The sequence below is a fragment of the Melanotaenia boesemani genome, chromosome 8 (assembly GCF_017639745.1).
Source record: "Melanotaenia boesemani isolate fMelBoe1 chromosome 8, fMelBoe1.pri, whole genome shotgun sequence".
In the NCBI taxonomy this organism is placed as follows: Eukaryota; Metazoa; Chordata; class Actinopteri; order Atheriniformes; family Melanotaeniidae; genus Melanotaenia; species Melanotaenia boesemani.
Window position 1 is genome coordinate 29395298 of NC_055689.1, and position 24871 is coordinate 29420168.

Genomic DNA, 24871 nt, shown 5'->3' on the forward strand with positions numbered 1-24871 from the left:
CTGACTAAAGGTTGTCATTTTTCACTGCAGTGGACAAAAACTGCTCTACATTTCTTTGCAGCAAGCCTGAACCAATTTTCCTTGATATATATTTCTGTTGCATGAATAGGTAGTTTTTTTCTTAATTACAATAAAATGTGTATAAGACTCCACTTGCTACAGAAACCTCCATTTTCAATTAATTAAAGTAAAGTAAAATAAATGTATAATTGTTCATAAACCAGCTGGAAAGATAAATTCTTCATTTATCTTTAAGCTTCACAAACCATTTTATTTTGCTTGAGTTGTTTTATTCAGCTTTGTTTTCCTTGCTTCTCCAGTCTGCCTGAAATCAGAAAATTAAACATTTTACAAAAAACTAAATAAAAATTAATCCCAGATGTTGGCGATGACCAAATCAAAGCAAAAGGAGACAGGAAATGTTTGTGTTTAGTTTCATGTGATCAGTAAAGCTAGACCATGTCCGCTGCTTTTGAACACAAATATTTTTTAATATCTACACCAAACTAATATTTAAAGATTGTTTTACAGCTTCTGCCACTGTTACAGACTGGTTCAAACCAACTTCATCTCCTCACTCCTCTGAGAGGGGTGATTTGTGAAGCTATTCAGTAGGACAGATAAAAAGCATACAGGTCTTGTGAGGTGGAGGACCTTTCCCCTCATGATCCATGAAGCTGTTCAACCTGTTGAACTGTGAGAAATTCAAAGTGTCACCTCCCCACTCACAATAAATTGCAAACAAGCATTGTTTCAGCTTTAACTCTGACATGGGTTGTTCTCGTAAACAGACATGTGAATTCTCACATGAATTTACCAGCACAAGCAATATAAGCCTAATACATACATCCCTTTACAGAAATGAACAGAAAGTTTAATGGATAATGTGCAGACTTTGCTAGTGTAAATTTTAGCCCTAATCAGGGCTTGTTTGTCAGAATGTTAGTCTGAACTTTGGCAGATATTTGCACCCCCTAATGATGGCTAATTCAGCATCTGTCATGCATCCTGTCTCTTCTCTGAGCTCTCTCCAGCCAATAAAAATCAGTCTAATGTTAGCTCATGTCTTATCTCTTGCTCTGTCACTTTCTCTCTTTCTTTTCTTTGTTTTCTCAGATAATGTCCTCCTGGGTTTCTTTGCTGAATCAGCCTTGGTATGTTGACATGCAGTTGCTGGAGTGTCGTAAAGCAGCTCTGAGTTGGAAAAAAAATTGTGTTTCTTAAAAAGTGTGGTTTCTTAGCCTCAGGATGCTGCAGGGCATCAACGGCTCCAGAAATGTGCATAATGGATGCCAGATGTGCCATCAAAACAAGTCAGAAACAGTTTTAAAGTTAAAAACTTATCTAGTGTTGCTTTATTATAGACTTAACACATGAAGATAAATGGTTGGCTTTTAAAAATAATGTTACGCAGTGGACTCGGCCTCTGCATGTTTCTGCTATCATTAAATCAGACTTCTACACTAAATTTGAACCATTAAGTGGACGGACAGTAGGATAGATAGAAGTGAACTGACAACACGCATGTTTAGGTTTTGTGCAGCATGCTGGCTAAATATGGCTAACAGATGTTGATAACAGTAACAAAAAAAAAAGATTTATATTATTTTCCTTTTGTGCCCTCACAGCAATGTTTGTTTAAAACCCTGAGCTGTTTCTGTTCTGTTATGAGGAAATGAATCTCTCACACAGGCCGACGATACACTGCTCAGCTGTTGTCTGGATGGCTGAATGCTTGCAGCCACAACAGACACACTGATCTGACCCCTGACCTCTTGCATGACCGCTTGAAGACCTAGCCGTGACCTGACTTAAGCTAGCCCTGCTCAGTTGACATTAGACCTTCAAACACCTCACTGCCACCATACATCATCAACTCAGCAAAGTTCTACCTTTTGACCTTTAAGAGGCAGAAAGTGATTTATTGTAGATTATTAAAATCTTCAGATATAATGCAACATGAGATAAGAATGTTACCAAGAGTGACATTTTAATCATGAGTTTGGCTGCAGTTTTTTTAAAAAAATATCTTCATAATTTTACTCTTTTATTGTTTTTTTCCACTTTAAAAATAAACTTTCCGTGGCAAAGATTTACAGTTAGATCGTTTAGTTTCATTGTGCAACTCTTTTGTTCCCTGGGATCATTGTGTTATCCATAAACACTCTAACCATCCGTTTTGTACAGCTTGCTGACCTTGTGTCTTTTCTCTCCTAAAATTTTACAACATAAGATATCCCAACAGACCAGGGAAAAAAATGCCCAAAAATCTAAAGTGAGAAAAAGCTTTTTAAAAATTACATTTATTAGACATGTTTATAAAAATCTTTTTTGAAGGATTATTTGTAATAATGGAATGTGTGGAGGGATGATGCTCTCTTAAAATTTGTATTTCTGGATTTCAGGTCTGGTACAAGGCACAAATGTTGATGAGAAAACATCCTTTGAGTCAGCCATTACAATTTCCTGCTCTCTTGAGTTTTACTTCCCACTGCCAAGGTACAGTGAATGCACCATCCACCGACATTTTAGGCATCTGTGATGCTGCAAGTAATTTACAAAAAGTCATGCAACATAGCAGCACAAAAGACAGTTTTAAAAAGCTTTTTACCTTCCAAGCTGAGCTCCTTACTAAACCAGAACTGGCTACCACACAATGAGAGCAAATGGGATCCTGTAGGTAAGCAGTAAATTAAATTAAAGCACCAGTTCACAAACCAAGAAGAAAAACCCAACAATTTATTGTATTGCAAGCACCTGCCAACAATGATTACACACATCAAAATGTAATAAAAGAAGAAACTATTACATAAGGTGGACAACCAGTACTTCATCTGCTTGTGGAAAAGAAAAGTTCCTTTTAATATATGACAGAAAAATATGTTATTACAGCCACATCACATTTTATAAGTAGAACAGATAAGTTCAGGTTTGAGCCATAGTGTAAGAGACTGTGTCTCTGCAGCAGTCTTTTGGCGGCCTTTTGGTTTAGGAGCCAAGTTCAGGCCATAGAAACCAGGACATTTCCAACATTTCTCTAAATAATCCGGGAACCGTTACACATAACCTAAAAATGCTATTTAAGCCTATTCCTGGAATCAGTGAGACATGAATAGCTGAAGCTGACTCCTTAGCTAAGGTTTAATTGATTAATCATCTAATGTTGAATTTAGTTGTTTTTATTTGGTCATAATTACAGAGAAATATCTCTAAGGTCATTATTAGGGGATGCAAACTAAATGCAAATGGGTGGATTTACAGCTGTAGTGCCGAGCTCTGGGTAATGTAGAAAAACCTCTACAATCAGGTCACAGAGAGTACCATAATGGCAGCAGAACAGCTTCTGAACTACTTTACCTCCAGAATAGCCGTGACCCTAACACATGCCTCATACCCTTCTCATTTTTCGTCTGCTGTGGAATTTGGGTCAGCCAAGACATGCAGAAACATTCATAGGAGGGGGCAGACATCAAATGGGTGCTCAGAGAAAGGACAGCACTGTCACTGGTAGAGGTCAAAGAGTCAGACAAGTTAACTTAGTGACCCTACTCATAACGTCAGCCCAGAATGCTGATGCTGACCTCTCCGCATGTACATCCACCTCTCTTTCAACTACAAAACACACATAGAAATAGTTTTGTCTGCAATGTGTCCTTGGAGAAATCTCATTTCAAAAGATGGACAGGTTAATGTACAGGGTAAAGTCAAAGCTCAATGATGAAATGTTACATGAGTAAAAATGCAACCCCAGCCCCCCAAAAGATGTAACAATATAATTAAAATAAAACTGTGGTTTGCTAATATTAAACCATTTCTTTTCAACAACAGAACACAGAAAATAAATTAAATTGTTCAAATCGAGACATTTAAGAAGACATTATTTTTTTTTAAAACTTGATTATATATTTTATATATTCATTCATTCATTTTCTGAACCGCTTAGTCCATTAAGGGCTGAGGGTAAGCTGGAGCCTATCCCAGCATTAACAGGTGAGAGGCAGGGTACACCCTGGACAGGTCACCAGTCCATCGCAGGGCCAACACATGGAGGACAAACAACCATTCACACACACACTCACTCCTAGGGAGAATATAGAGTAGAGAATACAGAGTCATTAATTAACATAACATGCATGTCTTTGTACGGTGGGAGGAAGCCGGAGTACCCTTGAGAGAACCCACGCATACACAAGGAGAACATGCAAACTCCACACAGAAAGGCCACCGACCTCAAGGTTCGAACCTCCCCCCAGCCGAGAGGCAGAGTCTCTCAGAGTAATAGATGGGCAGAGGGGCAATCTCAGAATAATGTGCTTAAAATTAGACTGTAAATATACTGAATAGTTAATCATCTACAGCACATAATATCATCAAAAGATTCAAAGACATACTGTTTCTATACACAAGGGGCCCAAGTAAAAGTCAGTATCGGATGCCTGTTACTCTTCAGACTCATTAAAAACAGGCAGGAACAGTGCACGGGTTCAGCAACACTTCCAAACACTAAAGAGGAGATGGACCATCTGGCTTGTCAGTTCAGCAGCCTGCATATCTGATGGTATGAGGGTGTATTGCTGCTTTTAACAAATGGCAACTTACACACCTGAAAAGGCTCCATTAATGTTGAAAGCAAAGGGGTTTTAAAGCAACATGTGCTCACATCCAAATAATACCCTTTTCAGGGAAGGTCTTCCATATTCAGCAAGACAATGCCAAACCAAACCTACAAATTACATCTGTTACAACAGCATAGCTTTATAGGAAAAAGTAAAAGCCTGGCCAGCCTGCAGTACAGACCTTTTACCAAGTGAAAAAATATTAACACATAATGAACTTTTGAGCAGCTATAATCCTTAAGACAAGATTGGGAGCTTGTCCCACCAAGGCCATGCCATAGACTGCGATAAACATTCCTCTTCTAAACATCCAGCAGCTGTTTTCCTCAGTTTCAAGATGTTTACAGGCTGTTTTTAAAAGAGGAGAGGATGCTACTCAGAGGTAAACATGACCCTGTTTCAACTTTTCTGAGACATGTTCCACACTTTCTATTGCACATATATTGGTTTGTGAGCTTTGCAGTTCGTTGAATTTAGTTTTATTTACATTTTAAACAGTTCTCCAACAATTTAGAACTTACGGCTTAACAAAGAAATGAATGCACAAAAAAGGCAGGTTTGCTCAGTCAGTGTTGTTCTTATGTCTGATGTCTTCGCTCCATATGAGCCACAGAGACTTTGAAGATCATCAAGTTTCCATTTAGTTTTTATGCTCCCAATATGTGGAATAAACTAGCAGAAAACCCAAGGTCTGCTTCGAACTTAAGTCGTTTTAAATTCAGCCTATTTCATTACATACTGTATGAGGATGATGACACCTGTTTACATTTAATGCAGCTTATGTTGCCTTATGTATGAAATATGCTTCGTAAATAAATTTACCTTGCCTTAGGAGTTCTTGAGAAGATTAAATAAACCGTTTAAGTTCACAGGACATGTTACATTAAAACACAGGAAAACTAAAACCAAACTGATTCTGCACAAGATGATGATGAAGACGAAAAAGACTAAATACAATCAGTATACAGTCAAACAAAGTGATGAATATTTGTTCATGAATGACTTCATTTTGTCAGACAAAGCACAGTTTTATCAAGAAAGCTTTCAAATAATTATCCTCATGTAACCTGTAAAAACTGGTGCTTTTACTACCTTCTAGTGGCAGTGTTGAGCAATGCAGTCATCAATGATTACATTAAGAGGAAAATATATTACAGATTGTATCAGTGATAATGGAAATCGACTTTGACTAAGAATGAGAAATATCTGTGAAGATTAAAGCTTTTTGGATAAGAGATACCAAACAGATTTTACAGCTATACCAAAATATGATTCAAGCCTTTAAAATAATCTATATGATCTATTTAAATATGTCATTCTTGATCTATACCGGGTGCCGGACATCCTTATCTGAATCAGTCCTGCCTGTAAGAGTTTTAAATGTTCCACAATAAGAAATTCGCATATTAAAGTTCTGTGTCAGAATGGTGTTTCAGAAAGATCTCTCCCTTTATGTGGCCAACATCTTACTCTGAGGCAAAGTGTTTCATCTGTGGATCCAACATTGTACGTCAATAAATCAATCTCCTCCTCAGCTAAAGTTAATTTGTCGACCTGCGCTCGCCTCAGGTGCCATAACATTCTCCAATCTCATGGGTGAAGGAAGGAGGAGATTGAGAAGTAGGAGTGAGATCTCTACATTGACCACAACAGCACATCAGAGAGGATGTCAGAAGCATCACAAGTATCGATCACTCAGCACCCGTTTCACCTGCAGGGTTGTAGGTGAGATGAATGGGAGGATGCAAAGGTTGGGGTGTCCCTGATGGCTGAAGCTCAGGAGATAAAATCCATCCTGTCTTCCTTTGATGTTAATGATGGAGGAATCGGTTGAAGAAGGAGACAGAGTGGCCCAGCGGTGTTGTCTGAGTGAAGGTTGAATGGCTTTTTGCCTTTGCTGTAATCATTTAGATGACTTTATTAAAGAGTAGTCCTGCTAAGCTGCTAATGAAAAAATTTCATCCCAAGCTTTAAACCATTTAAAAGGAGAAATTGTAGGTTGAGATATCTGTTTGCTAGAAGGTCTACACAACACAGAAAATGGATAAAAGTGTTTTTAGCCTCAAAATTAACCCTTTGAGTTTAAAAACCAGACGAAACTGACGCAGAAACTGGAGATACAGCCTCACTCTTGCCCTTGGTATAAGCAAAGCTTCAAAAATGGTTCTCACAATAAGCCAGATTTCATGTTATCTGCTTGGAACAAAGCTTCAGTTTCACAGGTTCTCCATGTTCATTTGTAACTTAAACCCCATTCAGATACCATCTTGTTCACTCTGGACCATTTTTTCACAACCTGAAGAGCTTAGACACGATCTACAAATGAGTTATACGACCAGAAATTCAATAAATAAACTTCAAAGTAGTTACAAATAAACCAAGATTAATATTTAACATCTAAATGTGTTCTAAATCTACGGGTATAAATGAAAGCAAGTTAGATGTGTCTGAACCAGACAAGTTGCCTCTTTCCCCCTTTACAAACAAAGCCACACCAATTCAGCCTTTGACCTCTCAGGTAAAGGCCATTAAGCTAGAATAACTTTACACATTAGGTTTAGAGATGGGATCTAAAACTGTAGGCAAGGTAAGCCTTATATTTAATTAAATAAAGACTGTCCTTCTCACCAACGCTTTATGAATTTTATCCACCCTGACTATCATAAAAATGGACACATTTCTGCACAGCATGCGCTGTAAAGAATGGATCAGATGAGAAGCTAACACAGACTATGAGAAGACGTTAGCTAGGGGGGTAGCAGTGGCTTGCTGCTCCCCAGGCCACACAAATTCTTCTCAACTTTTATAAAGTGAAACTCACTGTAAAAATTAATTAGCTTTACATAATATATTCTCAAGAAACATTTTGTCCATGAACAAAATTCTTCCAACTTCTGCCATTTTTATCTATTTATTAATATCCATCTTAATTCACAAAAAAGGGTCAAATTTGTGAAATTTTTTAGAAACATCTATTCAACATCTCAGAACTGGGTCATGATCATTTTCAGACTTTCCTGATCTTAAGATTATTATGAAATCTCATGTCAGTCTATGTCACTAAATGTCAATTGTTTTTTTTCCCTTAATAATTCCTTTTTAAAGTCATGAACACATATACACATATCTAGCATGTTAAATAATTTTCACTAGGCTTAGGAACAGTGGTCTTTGTAAGAGAAATATTTGATATGTAGTCATATATGGATTTCTACTAAAATGATGTTTGCACATTGTTATGTTCCCTAAACTGGCTAAGGGATGAAGGCAGTAACAATAAAGTAAAATTATAAGCAGACATTATTTTTTAAACTTAAATCATTGCCTGATTTTTTTCCTCTCTCAAAGGTAATGACACAAAACTGGATCCCAAGAAAAATGCACACAGTGTACACATGAAGCTTTCTGCCAACTGGCAAAGATTGCAGGGCCTCTTCCAGCTTTTATTCTCTGCTACTGATGAGCACAATTACCCTGCACCCAGTTACTTTCTGCAGGTGAAGGTAGCACAGGGACAGTAACTTAATGTAAAGCGATGTAAAACCACTTAAATTACTGTGCAATTTTTAGTTTTTAACCATAATGTTTACAAATCATATGTACCAGCTGATTTGAGACCCAGTATAATTTCCTCTGCTGGTGAGAAACACTTGTTTGGTTTGTGTTTATTAATGTTAAATAATCCCTGAATGGAGAATCACTTGCTACATGAAGAGATTTTCCACCAACACAAAAACCTTGTCAGGGTTTATCTTGAATTTCACACACAACAGGTCCAGATCCATTCAACTACAGCTACAACTGGCTAAATCTATATGCTTATCTAAAGTGAAACCAACATTTGAGAGCATTTACTTTATAAAATGGACAATATCACATATTTTATTTTTGTTCCAGACAACCCCTGATCTTAAGTTTGTACAAGACTATATAAAACCTATTATTGTGAAAATAGAAAAGGTTGCACTTGTGTATAATGTTTAATTACTATCCAGTTTAAACTATATAATGTGGAATCTGTTGCAAATTTTAAATATAGACTCATCCATCCATGTTAAAATGCAAATACACCTCTCCTACCACTGTGTGGCACCATTATATCAACCATTTTTAATATATTTTTTGACGATAAAGTACTTGACATAATTTTTTGTGCTGTTAAGACTATTTTACAAAAGCGTTATATGGCCAAAAATGAAGAAAAAAAAATGATTGCTTAAGTCCTACCTTTGTAAGTTATTCGTGTCTTACAAGCTTGTTGAGGTTAACAAATGCTGGAAAGTTTGGATGCTCATAAACTACTTGGAACATGAAGACAGTGGTTCCACCATTATTAAGTGAACTTGATTTAAAAAGGTACTTTTTAAAAATCAATACGACAGTTTTCATAAAAGTGATGTACAAATTCTGATTCATTTCCTTATCCAGGTCTTTTTCACTTAATATGCTGGAAGCAGTGAGATCATCTGTCCATCACAAGACCTGTCACTTAGGCCTGCTTGTTTTAGACCGCATTGTAAATCAGCCATGACACCACAATAGCTGTTACTGAAAGCCAAACGTTTCCCACCCAGCTTTGTATACACTGTGAAATTGTAGGCTCCAGTTGCTATGTGACCTTTAATGGCCCATGTAAGCCATTCAGACATGTTAACATGATTTATTCCAAACTAATCGCAGTCAGACATCTAATTAGATCATTAGACACAGACTTCATTCATAAACAGCCTAATTGGTGCTAATGAAGAAGGAGCTGGCTTCTCTGGATTTTGCCAATAGGATCTTGCCAAGATGAGCGCTTCCTGAACTGACAAGTCAGCGCCTTGTTTATGTCGGAAGGAGATGGATCAGGCATGACCTCTCAACCCATTTCCTCTGTTGATTTTTTGCTTGAGGAAACATGCTCATACCTTTGCCACGGCACAAATGCACACACATGTGCACCACTGGAAGAGGAGACGACTGTGTTTTGTATCTGAGGAGAAGGAGAGAGAAACGTTTTTAGTTGAAGTGAGCAAATCTTTCTTTATCTGGTTAGTGTAAATTTTCAATGGCATATAGAAGTTCTAAGTTTAGCTTCTGTGGGATAACAGCTATTTGTTTTGTGTATGCTATTTTTGTCATGATTTGACATGTGGCCTTTACATTGATTGTGTTTAAATATGTGCATGTTGGATTTGGGGAGATTAAAGCACAGTAAGACCATGTCTGACTTCATCTTTCTTTTTTTATCTTTTAATCTTAAACCTGTGGTACAACACAGTGACTGTATTAACGTGTGTGTTAGTGAGTGAATGTATGTGTGTGTCAATGTATAAGTGTATAATATAAGCAGTGAGATGAGTGCTATTATGCAAATGCTACGATGCCCTTCAAGGAGAAGAAGAAGACAGTTTCTGGCTTCTTGAACTGTGACTGCTCACCAGGTGACTTCGTCTTGTTTCACATGCATTTCTTCTCTGTAAAATGCCAAATAGTACACCAAACTTTTCAGTATGAATTTTAGGAAGGTATGAATAAAGAATATCTGTTCGGACAATGTTTGAATATTACACATGCGTCCATAATGTTACACCAGAAGAAGGAGACATTTTCTTATTTAAAATAAATAAATAAATAAATAAACACTGCATAAGGCAGGGATGTCCAATTCTTGTCCTGGAGGACTGCATGTTTTAGATACTTACCTGCTACAACACTTCTGATTCAAATAAAATGGATCTCTCCAACAGCTAGTCAAGTTCCGCAAAAGCTTGTTAATAACCAATAATTAATAAGCGGGATATTGGAGCTTCTAAAACTTGCAGGACACTAGCCGCCCCCCGACCCGAACTGGACATTCTTGTTCTGAAGGTTGGAAGGTTCATGAATGCACCACAAGGTGGCGACATAACACAACTTTAGCCATCAGTTTTCAGGGACAAACCTTGCATTTTACAGTTTGGACCTCATCAGGTTTTATTATCTTCATTACGTATGTCCTTTAAGCTGAACTCAGCTACTATAAAATCGAAGAACACACTTTATATTTTGGTTGAAGTCAGGAGGCAAAAAAACAGATCCAGCTAACGCGCACTTGAAAACATTACGCACAAACTTCTTAACATCTCTAAACTCGGAACCACAGTTGGGTAGCAGTCATCCCGTCACAAGATAAATGGACCACACACTGCACGGCCGTAATTACCTTTCCACACGCTAAAGAGAGAGGGAGAGAGAAAGAGTCAGCCTGCAGTTACGAGTCTTCCCCTCCTGTCTGACATCCTAATGAGAAGCCCCAGGCTTACCAATAAGCTGGATTATATCTTGTTGGGAGTAACTCGAACTGTCTATTTTAAACGTCTTAAAATAAATAATAAAAAAAAATATTTATCTTATAATAACTTTTGGCAGCCTTATTTGCTTCATTTTACCAACAGACTCAATGGGGAACACAAATGTTCTTCCTCTACAATCCACTCACCGGTTTAATGGGACAAAAAAAGGGGTGGAGGTAATATAGTTAATGTAGTTAAGGGGTCTTAACCAAGGACGGCAGTGGGGAGTTAAAACAAAACTAATGCGCAGTGCATTAAACCAAGAAGGCCTCCTGTTGTTTCTTTAAGGCTGTGCTGACGCTCAACAGAACACATCCCAACTATCAACTTTTAGTTGAACATAAACCTATCTGTCATTAATCAGCCATGACGCACAACTCCGTTTAAAAATAATCACACCAGTTATTAAAAAAAATGATTCAGCGTCAGATGCCAGATGAAGGTTGGTCAAAAAAGAAAAAAGGGAAACCTGTAAATTTCAATAAAAGCTGTTTTATTTGCAAAATATAATCTTCTATCAAAGTGAAAATTATACATATTTACAGTCTCATAAAATTCAATATACAAATGTACAACATATGTACACCAATAATTAGATAAATACACTTTACGCGCTTATGCAACCCGTACGAGACATTATTAAGGCATTGATTAATGTATAAATCATTCTCAGAGGACAAAAACCAGCCTAGCTATGGCCTCACTTCAAGCAGAGCAGTTTCATTGTGAATCTTAGTTTAAGACACATTGGTTCTTCACAGTTAGAAGAAGTAGAGCCACAGCTATACCATGTAACCTATCGACAAGGGGGATCTTGTCAGCTGTATGCATTCAATTAAGCCCAGATAAGACTCTGCATTCTTCGTGCCAGGTACATTGTTCTGCTGCTGACAGTCTCATTATTTAAAGAGAAGCCATTAGGCACTCATTAATGTGCTAATTACAACACGCTGATGGACAATCCCAACACAATTAGTCACATCCCCCACCCTCCCTTTCCCCATACCTCTATTCAAACCCATGGACGTCATTTGGATAAGGCAGAGGAGACGAACTCAGAACTTAAAAATTCAACAAATAATTCACATTTGGGGGCCAAAGTTTAAATTTAAACTGGTATTTTGGTGACAGAACAAAAACAGTCAATTTAATCTGTTAGTCCCCTGTTGCGCTTCTTCTTCATCATTTTTTGTAAGTCTTTAGTGTTAAATTGTAGAAAATGCATTGGAGCGCCCAACCCTGTTCAAACCCGGGACAGTGGCATCTGTTTTGGGCAGGAGACGGAACTGGCCGTACCGGATCTCCAAGTCAGTCCCGTGCTCACATCGCTGTACATGGAACCCGCGGAGGCTTTACTCCCCCAGCAGCAGCGCGTGCAAAAAGTCCTCCACGAGTCTAGTGTTTTCCCGGACCAGATCCAGGCTCCTGAGGTGATTCCCACCAGGAGGCACATAAAGTACTTAAGCATGAACACAGCGTAGTCCGGCCTCTGTCTGTTCGGGTCCGTCATGCACGTACAGTTATGCGTAATTTCCCAAGTCTGTCTATTGTGCTGCTCATAAAAGTAACACGCCACTATGACGGTGGCCGGGACGGTGTATAAAACCGTGAAAACTCCTATCCGGATCATCAGTCTCTCTAGTTTGTCAGTCTTGGTGCCACCTTGCTTGATAACGCTCCTGATCCTGAACAGTGACACAAACCCAGCCAGCAGAAACATGGTACCGATGAACAAGTAGATAACCAGCGGTGCCAACACAAATCCCCGCAGGTTATCCAAATTCTGGTTGCCCACATAGCAAATCCCGGCGACAGAGTCCCCGTCCACAGAGCTCAGAGCCAAAACAGCTATGGACTTCATGCTGGGGATGATCCAGGCAGCTAAATGAAAATACTGGGAGTAACTGGCAATTGCTTCGTTGCCCCACTTCATGCCTGCGGCGAGAAACCAAGTGAGGGACAGGATCACCCACCAGATCGAGCTGGCCATGCCAAAGAAATAGATAAGCAGAAAAACTATGGTGCAAAGGGCAGGACCAGTGGTTTCATAATGAATGTGTTCTGCGCCGTTCTCCCTGTTGCAGGCCACTTCCTCGTGTCCAGCGATCAGTCTGACAATATATCCAACTGACACAAACATGTAACAGGCGGAGAGGAAGATGATGGGGCGCTCTGGGTACTTAAACCTCTCCATGTCAATCAAAAAAGTTGCCACAGTTGCGAAAGTTGAAATGAAACACAGGACGGACCACAAGCCGATCCAAAAAGAAGTAAAAGTCCGCTCCTCTTGGGTGAAGTAAGGGTTGTGGCACGGCATGGCACAGTTCAGGATCTGTCCTGTTTTGACGCGGTTGTGCAGCGGGTGCACGTCGCTGGTCACGGGCACCATGGGCGCACGACAGAAGCATCCTGTTTCACACGGAGACGTAGCAGGTTTGTGTTTAACGGGGAAGCTTCGACCATAGCCGTTTTTTTTCTTGTTTAACGGCTTTTGTGGGCGGTTGGTCGGCTTGGCCAGCACGGGGGAAACGGTGGTGGTCTGGCTCCGGTTGTAGTCCATGCACAGCGTGTCCTGGTTGCCCTGCTCGGGGAGCAGGTCGCACCTCATCCGGTCTGGCCACGGGAAGCCGTACTGTCTCATGAGCGGAGCGCAGCCAGCTTTGGCACGCTCACACACACTCCTGCACGGCGGCAGTGGCTTTTTGTAGTCTTCCAGGCAGATCGGCGTGTACATGCTGCAGAGGAAGAACCGCAGGTCCGGGGAACACTTTATCTCCACCAGCGGCCAGAACTGGTGCACTTCCAGGCCGGCTTCGTCCTGCGTGTCGTGGTTGAACTGATTGGGCATGTAGGTGTGATTGTAGCCGATACCTTTGCAGAGAGGAACGGAAATCTCCTGACATTGAAGTTCCTTGGCTGCCATGCAGCGCGCGGCGTGCAGTACGAGGGTTAACAGCACGCACCATCCCAGGATGCTCCTCTCCATCGTTGGCTTCTGTGCGCGATTAGTCCTCGACAAAGTGACAGCTAACTTGCGCTTTGCAAGCAGGCTGCAAAGTCCAATTAACTGAAGAATGCCACTAAACTCATGCTAAAGCGCAAACAGTTCGCGACGTCTTTCAGTATGCGTAATATCCCCAAAAAGAAGCGTTTTAATAGCACATAACCTAAGGATACTAGCTGTCTTCTGACTTTCCTTTGTGTTAGTGTTTCACTGTGTTTTGGCTCTGCTTGATCTGAGGCTGCTGGGTGCGTTACGCTTTTATATCGGAGCAGCTAGGACACTCCCCCCCAGCATGAGTAGGGAGGAGGAACAAGTCAAGTCAATCAAGTGTCCATTCTATAGGTGTTTGTTTAAAATGTTCACCCAGGTCGGAAGGGTTATAATTATTTTGTCCTTGTTTACATTCACACAGCTATTTGCAAGAGGTGCGTGTGTGTATATGTGCGCGACGGGGTAGGAACGTGTTAGAGAGACACAATAGATACATTATTAAGGTATGCAGCTAGACAGGCAAATAGAGAACGAACCAGTAGGTCAGTGAATACATCATTTTAGGTCAATAGTGTGAATAGGAATGGATCAGCGCATAGCTGATGTAATTTTATGAAGGATAAAACTTAAACTGTTCTCTTAGAGGGATCAGTTCTTGTTGTCTTGGTGCTTTTTAGAGATCATGATAAATCTACAAACTGATTTAATGCAATGACTCACTCAAAGGTGTTAAATGAAATCCTCAGTTGGTGCAAAAGTGAAATGTTTAGCATATAAAAACACAAAACAGAGACCATGTTTGGTGCACAGCTGCAAGGTCAACACGCAGAACTAATATGACAGAAAATGTGTTGTAACAGCCTCAGGACCTGGATTTATTTTTGTGCTTGTATTCACAGTAAGTCCTCTAAAGAAAAGGTTGACTTCTTGATTTACAAATAATTTACTCAATGTTAAACCTTTCTGACTGAAACTACTCAAATGAAACTTTAGGATGCCATTAGTAAAGTTGGATTAATATCTGGATAATTTGCTGGATTACTCTGTAAAGAGCCAAAAAAAAAAAAAAAAAAAAAAAAAAAAAAAAAGCAAACTGAGCAACTCAGGCATCTCCATATAATAGTTCTGAAATGAATGATACTTTTATGTGCTATCTTAATAATTTAATACCATCAATAGATGGAGCAGATGAATTAAATGTAATAACATGTTTGGGGTTGTTATATATGGTTACCTGTTCTATTAAAAGAGATTTTCCAATAGATTTAGCAAGTTTGTGTAGTTAGGGTTTAAGCTTGCAGTTGAACTTTTTCCTTTGCATGTCAGTTGTAAATTTGTGCTATTTTCTGTGCAACCCCTCAGCGTTAATCTGATGAAAAGTTTGAGAGAAGCCAATTTGTTAAATTGCTGTCAGTAAACAGTTCAGAAAACCACAAGGGAGCACTAGTCTGGTGCTGTCCATCATTCATCCTCCACTGGAGAGAAAGACTTCCTGCCTCCTTACTGTTTGACAGTATGAAAACGTTCATGGAGCTTAAGAGTTGTATATATGTGTGAAAGAATGAGACAGTGTGTCTACACGGTCATGTGTCTGCTTGCCAACAGGAGAAAATAGGCAGTCTGTGTGTGTGTGTTTGTGTTTGTGTGTGTGTGGTAAGTGAGGTTACTATGGGCTTGTTAGCCCACAGCAGGGGGTCGTCTTGGTCTAAAGGGAGGGGGCTGTTTGTCTTAACGCCGTTGCCAGTGTTTCACTCAGTGCATGCTGGGTCGGCGATTACTGTGTCACACCGCCGGCCTAACAAACAGGATAGTTTTTATGTGTGTGTGTGTGTAAACAGTTTCAGAGCTCAGCCCAAAAGAAATAAGCTAACATGGGCAGATACAGGTTTGTGATAGCACTAATTAAAGTCATTCACACTTCTTGTTGTATTCAGCAGCTTCAAATAGAGCTGAGACAGTTTGGCAGACAGGCAGCATGTTTCCAATCCACAGGTCTTATCAGTACTAATTAGCCCCAAACTCAGGTATTTGTAAAAGGAGGCTTACTTTAACATAGTTTGGTGCCTTAGATGGGTGGGTTTGATTGCACGCAAGAAGACAGTTTAAAGACAGCTTCTCTGAGAACTTGCAAATAGAACATTTACAAAAAATAGTAAATAGTTTTCTCTGTTAATCACCATATCCTTCTCTTTTACAATCAGCCCTTAACTGATGTAAAAGAGGAGGAAAATCACTCAAGCATTTGATATTCAAAGTGTGGGATAAAATAACACTTTGTCAAAATATAAAGGATCAACTGCATATTAACTTAAAATGGAAAGTTGCTCTTATATTCCAAACCAATGGTCAGAACCACTGGCGATAGCAGAACCCCCTGCTGTGTCTCTATAGGAGTTTCATTTCATTGTAAATTTACTTTTAAGCTTGTGACACAACATGACATGTTAGTTTCATAACTATGCTAAACAGCCAATCAGAGTAATGTCTTTTAATGACAGACCCCCAACAAAATCACAATGGTTTGTCCAACATACACCATACTGCCTCCCACAAACTTAGTTTGTCTAGTCAGCATATTCTTACTCTCTTCACACATCAAATACTGAAACTTGATTGATGGTCTTGAATCCAACACACACCAAAAATCTTCATAAGTCCAGACCCAGCTAAGACCTCTTAGTGAAATAAGCTATGATGCATACTGAGGATTAAGTCACAAAATCTCCAAGTTTAAGTCCAGGGACTGCAGTGGTTTGGTTTGGTTTGGTTTAAGAAAACTGCCTAGTTTGGGTTAAGAATGCCATGTGCAGGAAGCAACATCCATTTGCAACAAGCTTCTTTACCATTTGTTGGGTTACCATGGTGATACGTACAGTGAAAGTAGCATCACTTACAAAGAACATTCTTCTGGAAGTTCATGGCGTTTTTCTATATCGGATTTGTTGTTATATGTAGAGTTAGTGATGAACTTCCACTGAGTATAGCATTTATTGATGGACTGGCATGACAACAGGTTGATCTGAGAGAACACTCCACATAAAAAGTCCTTCAACATGTGAGAAAAATAAAGTCTGCAGGAAGAGTAATGAAGGAAAGAAGAACAGCACAATGAAGTCTAAGTAATAGTTACAAGATTGAGAAACTGAAAATTTATATTTATCCAGTCCACTTTAGTTCTCACAGACTCCTCTACTTACTTCTTATTTTGTGCAATCTGGATAATTTCAGTGTTCAAACTTTCATTGTTTTAGTTGACAAAAGACTTTCATGGTTTGGAGCAGCTTGGCAGCAATGGGACTGTTGGTAAAAACCAAGTGGTCATTCTGTCAACTTCTGATCAGCCTTCCTCATCACCCTTTGAAAATATTTTAAAGGATTCTTTTTAAAGAACTGACTTTGTTCCACAATTATTTGTTGACAATGTTTTAATGCTGACGTGACCCAAAGGAGACCCTGGACATGGCACTCTGCTGGAGGGTATTTGTGCATTTGGGGAGCAGTGGGTGCAGGAGGACAGATGGAGACAAACAACAATAAACCTGGCTCAGTAAATTTTCAGGACCCCTATATTAATATTAAAATACCATTTTGTGTTTTGGGGGGATTATATAAAGACAGATCAAATGCAATCAGGTTTTCTGATGGATCATAACTTTTGCAATATTGTTTGGTTCTTGCAAGACATTAATCATTTCATTGAAGCATTTCTAGTACTGGAGTGAGACACGTTGAACATTACTATGTACAGTACAACAACTATGTGGGGCTGATCCAGATGTCTCATGCTGGGCCAACTGTCTCCAGCTGAGCTGTGAACTGCAGGTGAAAGTCATAGTGAACAGGTGCCTCCTCCTCCCACCAGAGTGAACAGAATAACAGAATGAGCATCAGTTACACCAATCGCTGTCTATCGGAGTGGAACCCGTATTGATTAACAAGGCTGATAGACTCACTGGCCCCAGCCACCAACTGTCGAGTACGCCTCCCGCCTTCTGTGTGCAACGGCGATAGTGGGTTTAAGGTTACTCACTGGCCCCCTGCATACCAAATTTAAAAGGGTGGAAATGGCATTACTGCATATGTTTAGAAGTCAATTCCTGCATTCTCTAGACAGACCCACTCTACCAATCCTATATCTAACCTCCCTTCTTGCCTCCCTCTTGCTTTCCCACCGAGATTCTCCCAGGACTCTCAATGTTCGTGACGCTGAAGAAAAGGGGAGTAGAGGGGTTGGAGATTAGTGAGAGTATATGTGGAGGAGGAGGAGAGGGGGGAATTTGGTCCACACAGAGTTACTGAGGCATGCTATGAAATTCAGAAATCTTTTGTCTATGTAACCTTTTCACACAATATTTTGACTTGTGATTCTTTCAAAAATCTACCAACTCTTTCAATAAAACAATCTGGCAAAACTCATTCATGATAAATTTAGCCATGGTGGGGATACACACAGCCTTATCAGTCTGGAGTGAGTTTTCATTAAGGTCTGAAAATACTGAGCATGATCAATAATAGCTTGATAAGAAAAAGATCAATATAAAAACGATATAATGACAACTGTGGCAATAAGTCATATGCAGAATCCCTCAGGGTCTGGTTTCCAGGGGTGGTGGTGTATAGCCAGCAGATGGGAACACCTGGATAATCCTCTGGGATAAGATGATGACATGGAGAATGTGTTTAAAAGACAGAATTACAAAGCTGCAGCAATATTTTAAGAACAGCTTCTGATAATTGGTGAAAATAGCACTCATAATGGTTGTTCTGATAAGATGACATGAATGAAATGGATTTAGTTTGATAAGACAACGGTGTTATAGTCGGCTCGTGGACCAATAAGAAAAGACACGAGGGAATTCGCATAAAACATATTTTATTACTCAACTGCAACAACGTAACTCTTAACCATACCAAATAAGACACAACAAAACAGACCGCCAGGCCCGAGCCCCACCCCGGAAGGGGCAGACCTTTGCACAGAGACCCTGACCAACTGTCTCCAACATGCCATCAACACCAAGACCTGCAACACAAATTTAAAGCAATTAACACAAAACAAGACCCACAGAGGCCCATGAGATCAGGGCCGCCACAGCAGTGAAACTAAAAGATGAGGCATTACTGGATGGCAAAGGCAGTCCTTTTCTGTGCAAAGGCTTTAACATCTATCCATGAGATATACATTTTTATCCCAAGAGCCTATCCCAGCTGTTATGAGGCAAGAGGCAAGGTACACAGAGTACACAGCAGTTTTGATGGGTAAACCAAACACGACTGAAAATAGTTCAAGAAACCTACAGAATAAAAAGACACCAGATGGACATTTTTATTCAAGAATTATTTTAAATCTTTGCTCCACTAGTGTCTCCTATGCCTCTGAAAAATGGATTTTAACACGTCTTTATTCTACCGTAAATGGACTTGGGGTCTGTTTCCATTACAACAAAGGAACTGCCTGACTTTCCATTGACATTATCCTCCTGGTACCAGCATATCATTAAAAAAAACATGGTACCATCACCATGAATGCAGCAAAGACGTGATCGTTCCACATCTTTCTGACATCCAGTTTTACATTAGATAGTACTTTCTAGCATCTACAAGTAATTTTTGTTGCTTTTTACTTTGGGATGAACATATAATGCTTTTGACATTTAAAAAATGGCACAAACTCAGGAGCGATTTTGAGGGGGTGGCCTGAGGTAGCCTGGTCCAGCCATGAAATTTCATTGAGCACCTCTGTGGCCACCCTAATTCTGACTGGTGACTCACCTGGTTTAGCATCATGGGAACCAAGGTAAACACCTGTCAATCAGTGATGACAGCTGGGGTGATTTGCTTAAGTTCTAAATATCTAATTATTAGTGATAGTATAGTCAAGTATAGTATAACTGAAGCTGTAAGAACTATTTCTGTTCAGTTGGATGCATCTTGAGCCATAAATGACGAAACCTTATCCATCTACCACTGTGTGCCATGTTGTTCAATGCTGGAGTTGTCATGGCAACATCGTTAATGTAAACAGTAGGTCCGTTCCTTTGCAGTCAGCTATGCGATGAACCAAGGAGAAGCAAAGATGAGCTGGGGAGGAGGAGTTTGCTGCTTTAATGGAGGGGAACGCATTTTTGCTGATGAAAAAGGGTTTTACCTAAACAAATGAGGCACAGATCTTTTAGAGTGAAGCTGATAAAAATAATAAGCTACTAATAAAGTGATAATTTTGCATGCATATGTTTCAGGCTGTAGTCTGCAAAGTGCAACAGGGTTCGTTGGAGGTCACTTAACAAATGAGGACAATGGAGTTGGATTGAGACATAACTTTAGCTACTGCTTAGAGCAGCTGCACAGAATCATAATTTAGGCTGAAGTTGTTTGAGGATTCATTTTAATGTGCGGTTGTCTACTCATCTTAAAGACCACACATCAACATTATTTATCAATTTGTTACATTTTCTAAGTTTATCTGCAAACCCATTCTGATTTGTTTGCTCCACCCATGTGTTTAAAAGGGTCACCAGGGTGGTGCCGGGGCTGATCAGCTAAATGTAGTGAAAACTCCACCCACCCAGCCAGTTGCTTGGTCACCCTGGCGGTAAATGGTGTGGATCCAGTGACCTGTGAGGTGAGAAACAAGGTCATTTGACATGATGTAAAAATAAACCTACAAACTGTTTCTTTTTTTTTGTTTTGGTTTTGACATTGAAAAGGAATTAAAACTGTTTTAGGATTTCCAGACACCCAAGAATCCCGGTATTTTACACGCTGATTTTCTAACCAAAGTTAACAATAATTCCGCAAGATATTAGAGTTAGTTCTACTTGGCCACCTCATATTAACTTGTGTCCACCCTATTAAAAATTTCTCAGATACAGCCTTACACAAGCTACAATTTGCTGATTGCAGGTAGGGAGTAAAACAGGGTTTCCCATAGTATGTTGAATGCATCAGCTGGTGAAGATTTTCTGTTATGTCATAAATCATGCGAGCCAGAGAAATAAACTAATCCTTCCAAGAAAAATTTAGCAAAGATTTGTCAAACTGTGTTAACATGGCTTACATAACATCCACAGCACATTTGCTGTCACCCCTCTTGTGGTTCAACAAAGTTGCCAAAAACAAACCTGACCCAGTTTGATCAAACCCCAGATATCTTTGTGAAATGGCATCTAAAGAAATGTTCAAATGAAGTGTTGTCTTAGATCCAAGGGTAATCTCATTGACAGAAAACTAAATTTGTATGTCAGAGGAGAGGCCTGACTGTAATTAAATCTGATTTAAGACTTCAAGATAAGACAAGGATGACCTCACGACGACTGAAGACGTTTACTTCCCTCAAGTTTTAAAGCAGCCTGTAGATGCTGCCCTTAATCTCAAAGAGAATGTTTTGTTCACACTGGATCAATTATTTTTTTAATAGGTAAATAGCTAAGAATTTTTTATGATATTAGGCATCCTTTTTGGGGATGATAAATGGTTTTGAAATGTTTAAAGTTGCTTTTGTCTTAATGAAACACCATTTTGGAACCACAAGTAGATAAAGCACCTTTGCTTTGATGTCAGCAGTTGATCTCGTGCACTTCTGTCCTTTTAACTTTGGAGTAACTCATCATGAAGTGGAAGTCTCTAATTTTCTGGCAGTAACCAGGGGAAATTTGAGTTCCTGCTCTATTCTACTGCTCCTGGTCAGTGATGGATGGAGGATTCCTTCCTTCCTTCCTTTCTTGCACAGGTTGGATTCCCCAGCAGTTCTCCAGCATGTTTACTTAAAGGCAGACTACTAATCAACCTGAGGTTGGTTGGGAGGCTTTAAGCAGTCACCCTTAAAACACACATGCACACAGACACAGACACATACACACACATACACATCCTGACAGGGTTACTACGTTGACAGAGTGTGTGTATTGTATTGGCTCACCTTCCTTCCGCTCATTAACCAGAGCAAACACTGACACAAATCCCTCCCATCCAATCAGTCTACTGCTGGGCAGGACCATGACAGGACAGCCAGGTCTGTGTTAACCAACCTCCTGAAAACCACACACACACACACACACACAAACACACACTAAGCTGACAGATAAGCTTTAGGAGGTGTAAAATTGAAAACTGGCTTAAACATACTGAGGATCCCCTTGCCCCAACATCGTACTCCATAAACATTAACTAAGGGAAGAGTTTATCATACAGCTTCATTCTCTTGTGTTTCTCTTTCATTAATAGAAAACCAAAAACAATACCATGTTCACTGTTGCAAAGCCCTAGCACAATAACTATAGCAGTAGACTGTTAGCCAACCTGTGTACAGGCTACTTTTGCATTGTTTGAAATTGAATACATTCAATAATCAGCTGCCAGTTAGTAGGGTCAGAGTTAGGTGTTAGCAACATTAAAGCACAGATCCATCCTGCCTTGTTTCACTGGTTCAGGTGGGAGAGGGTATAATGGTGTGGAGAATATTTTCTTGGCACACTTTGGGCCTATTAGTGTTGGCTGAGCATTGTTTAAATGCCACAGCCTACCTGAATGTTGCTGCTGACCAAATCCATCCCTTAATGACCATCCAGCAGGATAATGTACCATGTCACAAAGCTCAAAACATCTCCAACTATTTTCTTGAACATCATAATGAGTTCACTTTTCTCCAATGCTGTGATGCTCTCATGTTAATATCAGGCAAATATTTACATGTATCTACTCTGCTATGGTGGAGAAACAGAAATAATAGCAAACCACCACCAGCTCTTAGCTGCAGATGCTAGCCGTGTCCAAACTGAAAGTTATTGGCTAACATATGTACGAGGAACATCTAATTCGTAGGGTTTTCCACAACAAACTGCTTTGATTCTTCTACGGAAAAACACTTTCATTCATCTTGCAGAAGTTTAGTCTGTAGTTGTTTCTGTTTATACTTACTTTGTTACCAAAGGACTGCTATAATCATGATCACTTTTATGACAGAAAGAAAACTCTTAAGAGACTGATCCATCCACTGGAGGAGCATTAGTAAACTAAAATGTATCTGAAAAATGTATTTATTTTTTTAATATAAGGTGTGTGTGTAGTTATTTGTAGGCATAGGTTCAAAGTCTTTTTTTTTCTCAGTAATAATTTCTAAATGAATTAAATAATCCAATGTATTTGAACACCGTTCATGAGAAGAACGCTTTCTTTGTCTAAATTCTAAGACAAAAGGCTACAGTTGTTATTTTATTATCCTCTTTAGTATAAAAAAAAATCAATGGAGATACTTTATGAAACAAAAATTAAATGTGTCTGTCCAACAATTCCTGTTACGGCCCCAGGCCTTGGCCTTTGTCTTGTTGTTTTATGACTTATTTGGGTATTTTCAACTGTTGGGTGAAGCTACCTGTAAACCCAACCTCCCAAACCATTCTGAGCCAGAATTATCTTGTTAGAGGCAATGGTGCTAGCCACAGTTGAGTTGCTTTGTTAAAAAAAAAAAAAAAAAAATCCAAAGGTGTTGGGCTTGACAGTTGACTTGGCATGAAGCAAACAACCAACCAAGCTGAGGATCTGAAAGGAAAGCCTGGTTTAAATACTGCAGGAAGATAATGACAAGCACGACATGCAGGTGTGGTAATTAGTAAACTACAACCAGCTAAGAGACCTGAGCAATTAAAAAGGGGATAAAAAAAATGTAAGAACCCTGAAAAATTAATCAGAAATGGAGAACATATATGACATAAATGTCAAACATACAGGAGTAAAACAAAAGCAATGAACAAGAAAACACAGACAAACTAAACAAAACCAAGAAATGAACAAAATGTTCAACAGAAACAGACATACAGTAAGTAAATAAATAACATTTAAGCCCACAGTCTGACCACCTGTCTGTCTCCTACACCTCTATAATCCCCCCATACTGTAGCTTAAATCAAGACGTTGGCAGCCCTGTATTGAAGGTGTTACCAAAAGCCTTCTAAATTACCACTTGTTCCTCTGGCGTCATTAAGGTCGCGGGGCGACAGGGGCCTGTTCTAAAATTGCCACCACTGGAAACAGTGCTGGCATGTTTATACTTACACTCTTTCTTCACTGGCAATGACGTCTTCTGTGCGGTAAACACGCTCATTCGGTCGGCTCTGAGGATTCATTAAGAGCTGAGACGATAGCCTCAGAGCTCAGCTAACTCGGAGTCACTGGCTAGGTTTTACGAGCGGCTCTCACCTCAGGGGGAGCTTGTCAGAAAGGCTGCTCTGGGAGCAGAAACAGTGACGAGGTGAGAAACGTAACCGCATTGAAAGCCATTAGTGTTCCATTAGTGTTTGGCTTTCAGGAGTGAGCCGCAGCACACGGAGATGACACAGCAGAGCTTTCATATAACTGCTTGCCATGTTTGTCGGGGGGCTTTTTAAACAAATTAACTCTGTACCTGATTTGTAATCAAATAGAGGTTGTTTTGGGACTATTTAAAGCACTTACAGTTCACAAAGCTTTTCTTTAAACACATTTAAATAGACAAAACAAATCTTTAGGAGTAATTTATTACTTGTAATTTTTTACAAGTTCTTGTGCACATTCTTCACTGCTGACAATATGTTTTCTGTTTTTAACCTAATTTTGAACAATATAATAAAGAATATTTAACTTTTTTTATATTTAAGTTTTTGCCAACATCTGTAAACACCTTTATGGACCATTAGTGATGATTTAAAACAAATAAAGGCTAGTAAAGTTAGGTTTTCTGAGTCCTGCTTTAGTAGGGGGGGGACATTGTCTCAGAGGTTAGCATTTTTGCCTCATAGCTAGAAAGCTACTGATTTAAATCTTGGCTGAGTAGAGTCTATGTAGATTCTAGTTTGTATGTTCCTCTTGCGCCTGCTCAGGTTTCCTCTCTCTGACCAAAGACATGCGTGTTAGGTTAATAGTTGACTCAGAATTGACTGCAGGTACGAGTGGGAGCATGCATAGCTGTC

General features: G+C 39.5%; 1 protein-coding gene across 1 annotated transcript; it reads right to left on the reverse strand.

Moving 5' to 3' along the window:
* Positions 1-11405: 11405 nt before the first annotated feature.
* LOC121644812 (frizzled-8-like) lies at positions 11406-14153 on the reverse strand. The gene has a single exon (XM_041993026.1). The coding sequence runs from the start codon at positions 13917-13919 to the stop codon at positions 12177-12179; it is 1743 nt and encodes a 580-aa protein (XP_041848960.1). The 5' UTR covers positions 13920-14153; the 3' UTR covers positions 11406-12176.
* Between the last annotated feature and the right edge of the window lie 10718 nt (positions 14154-24871).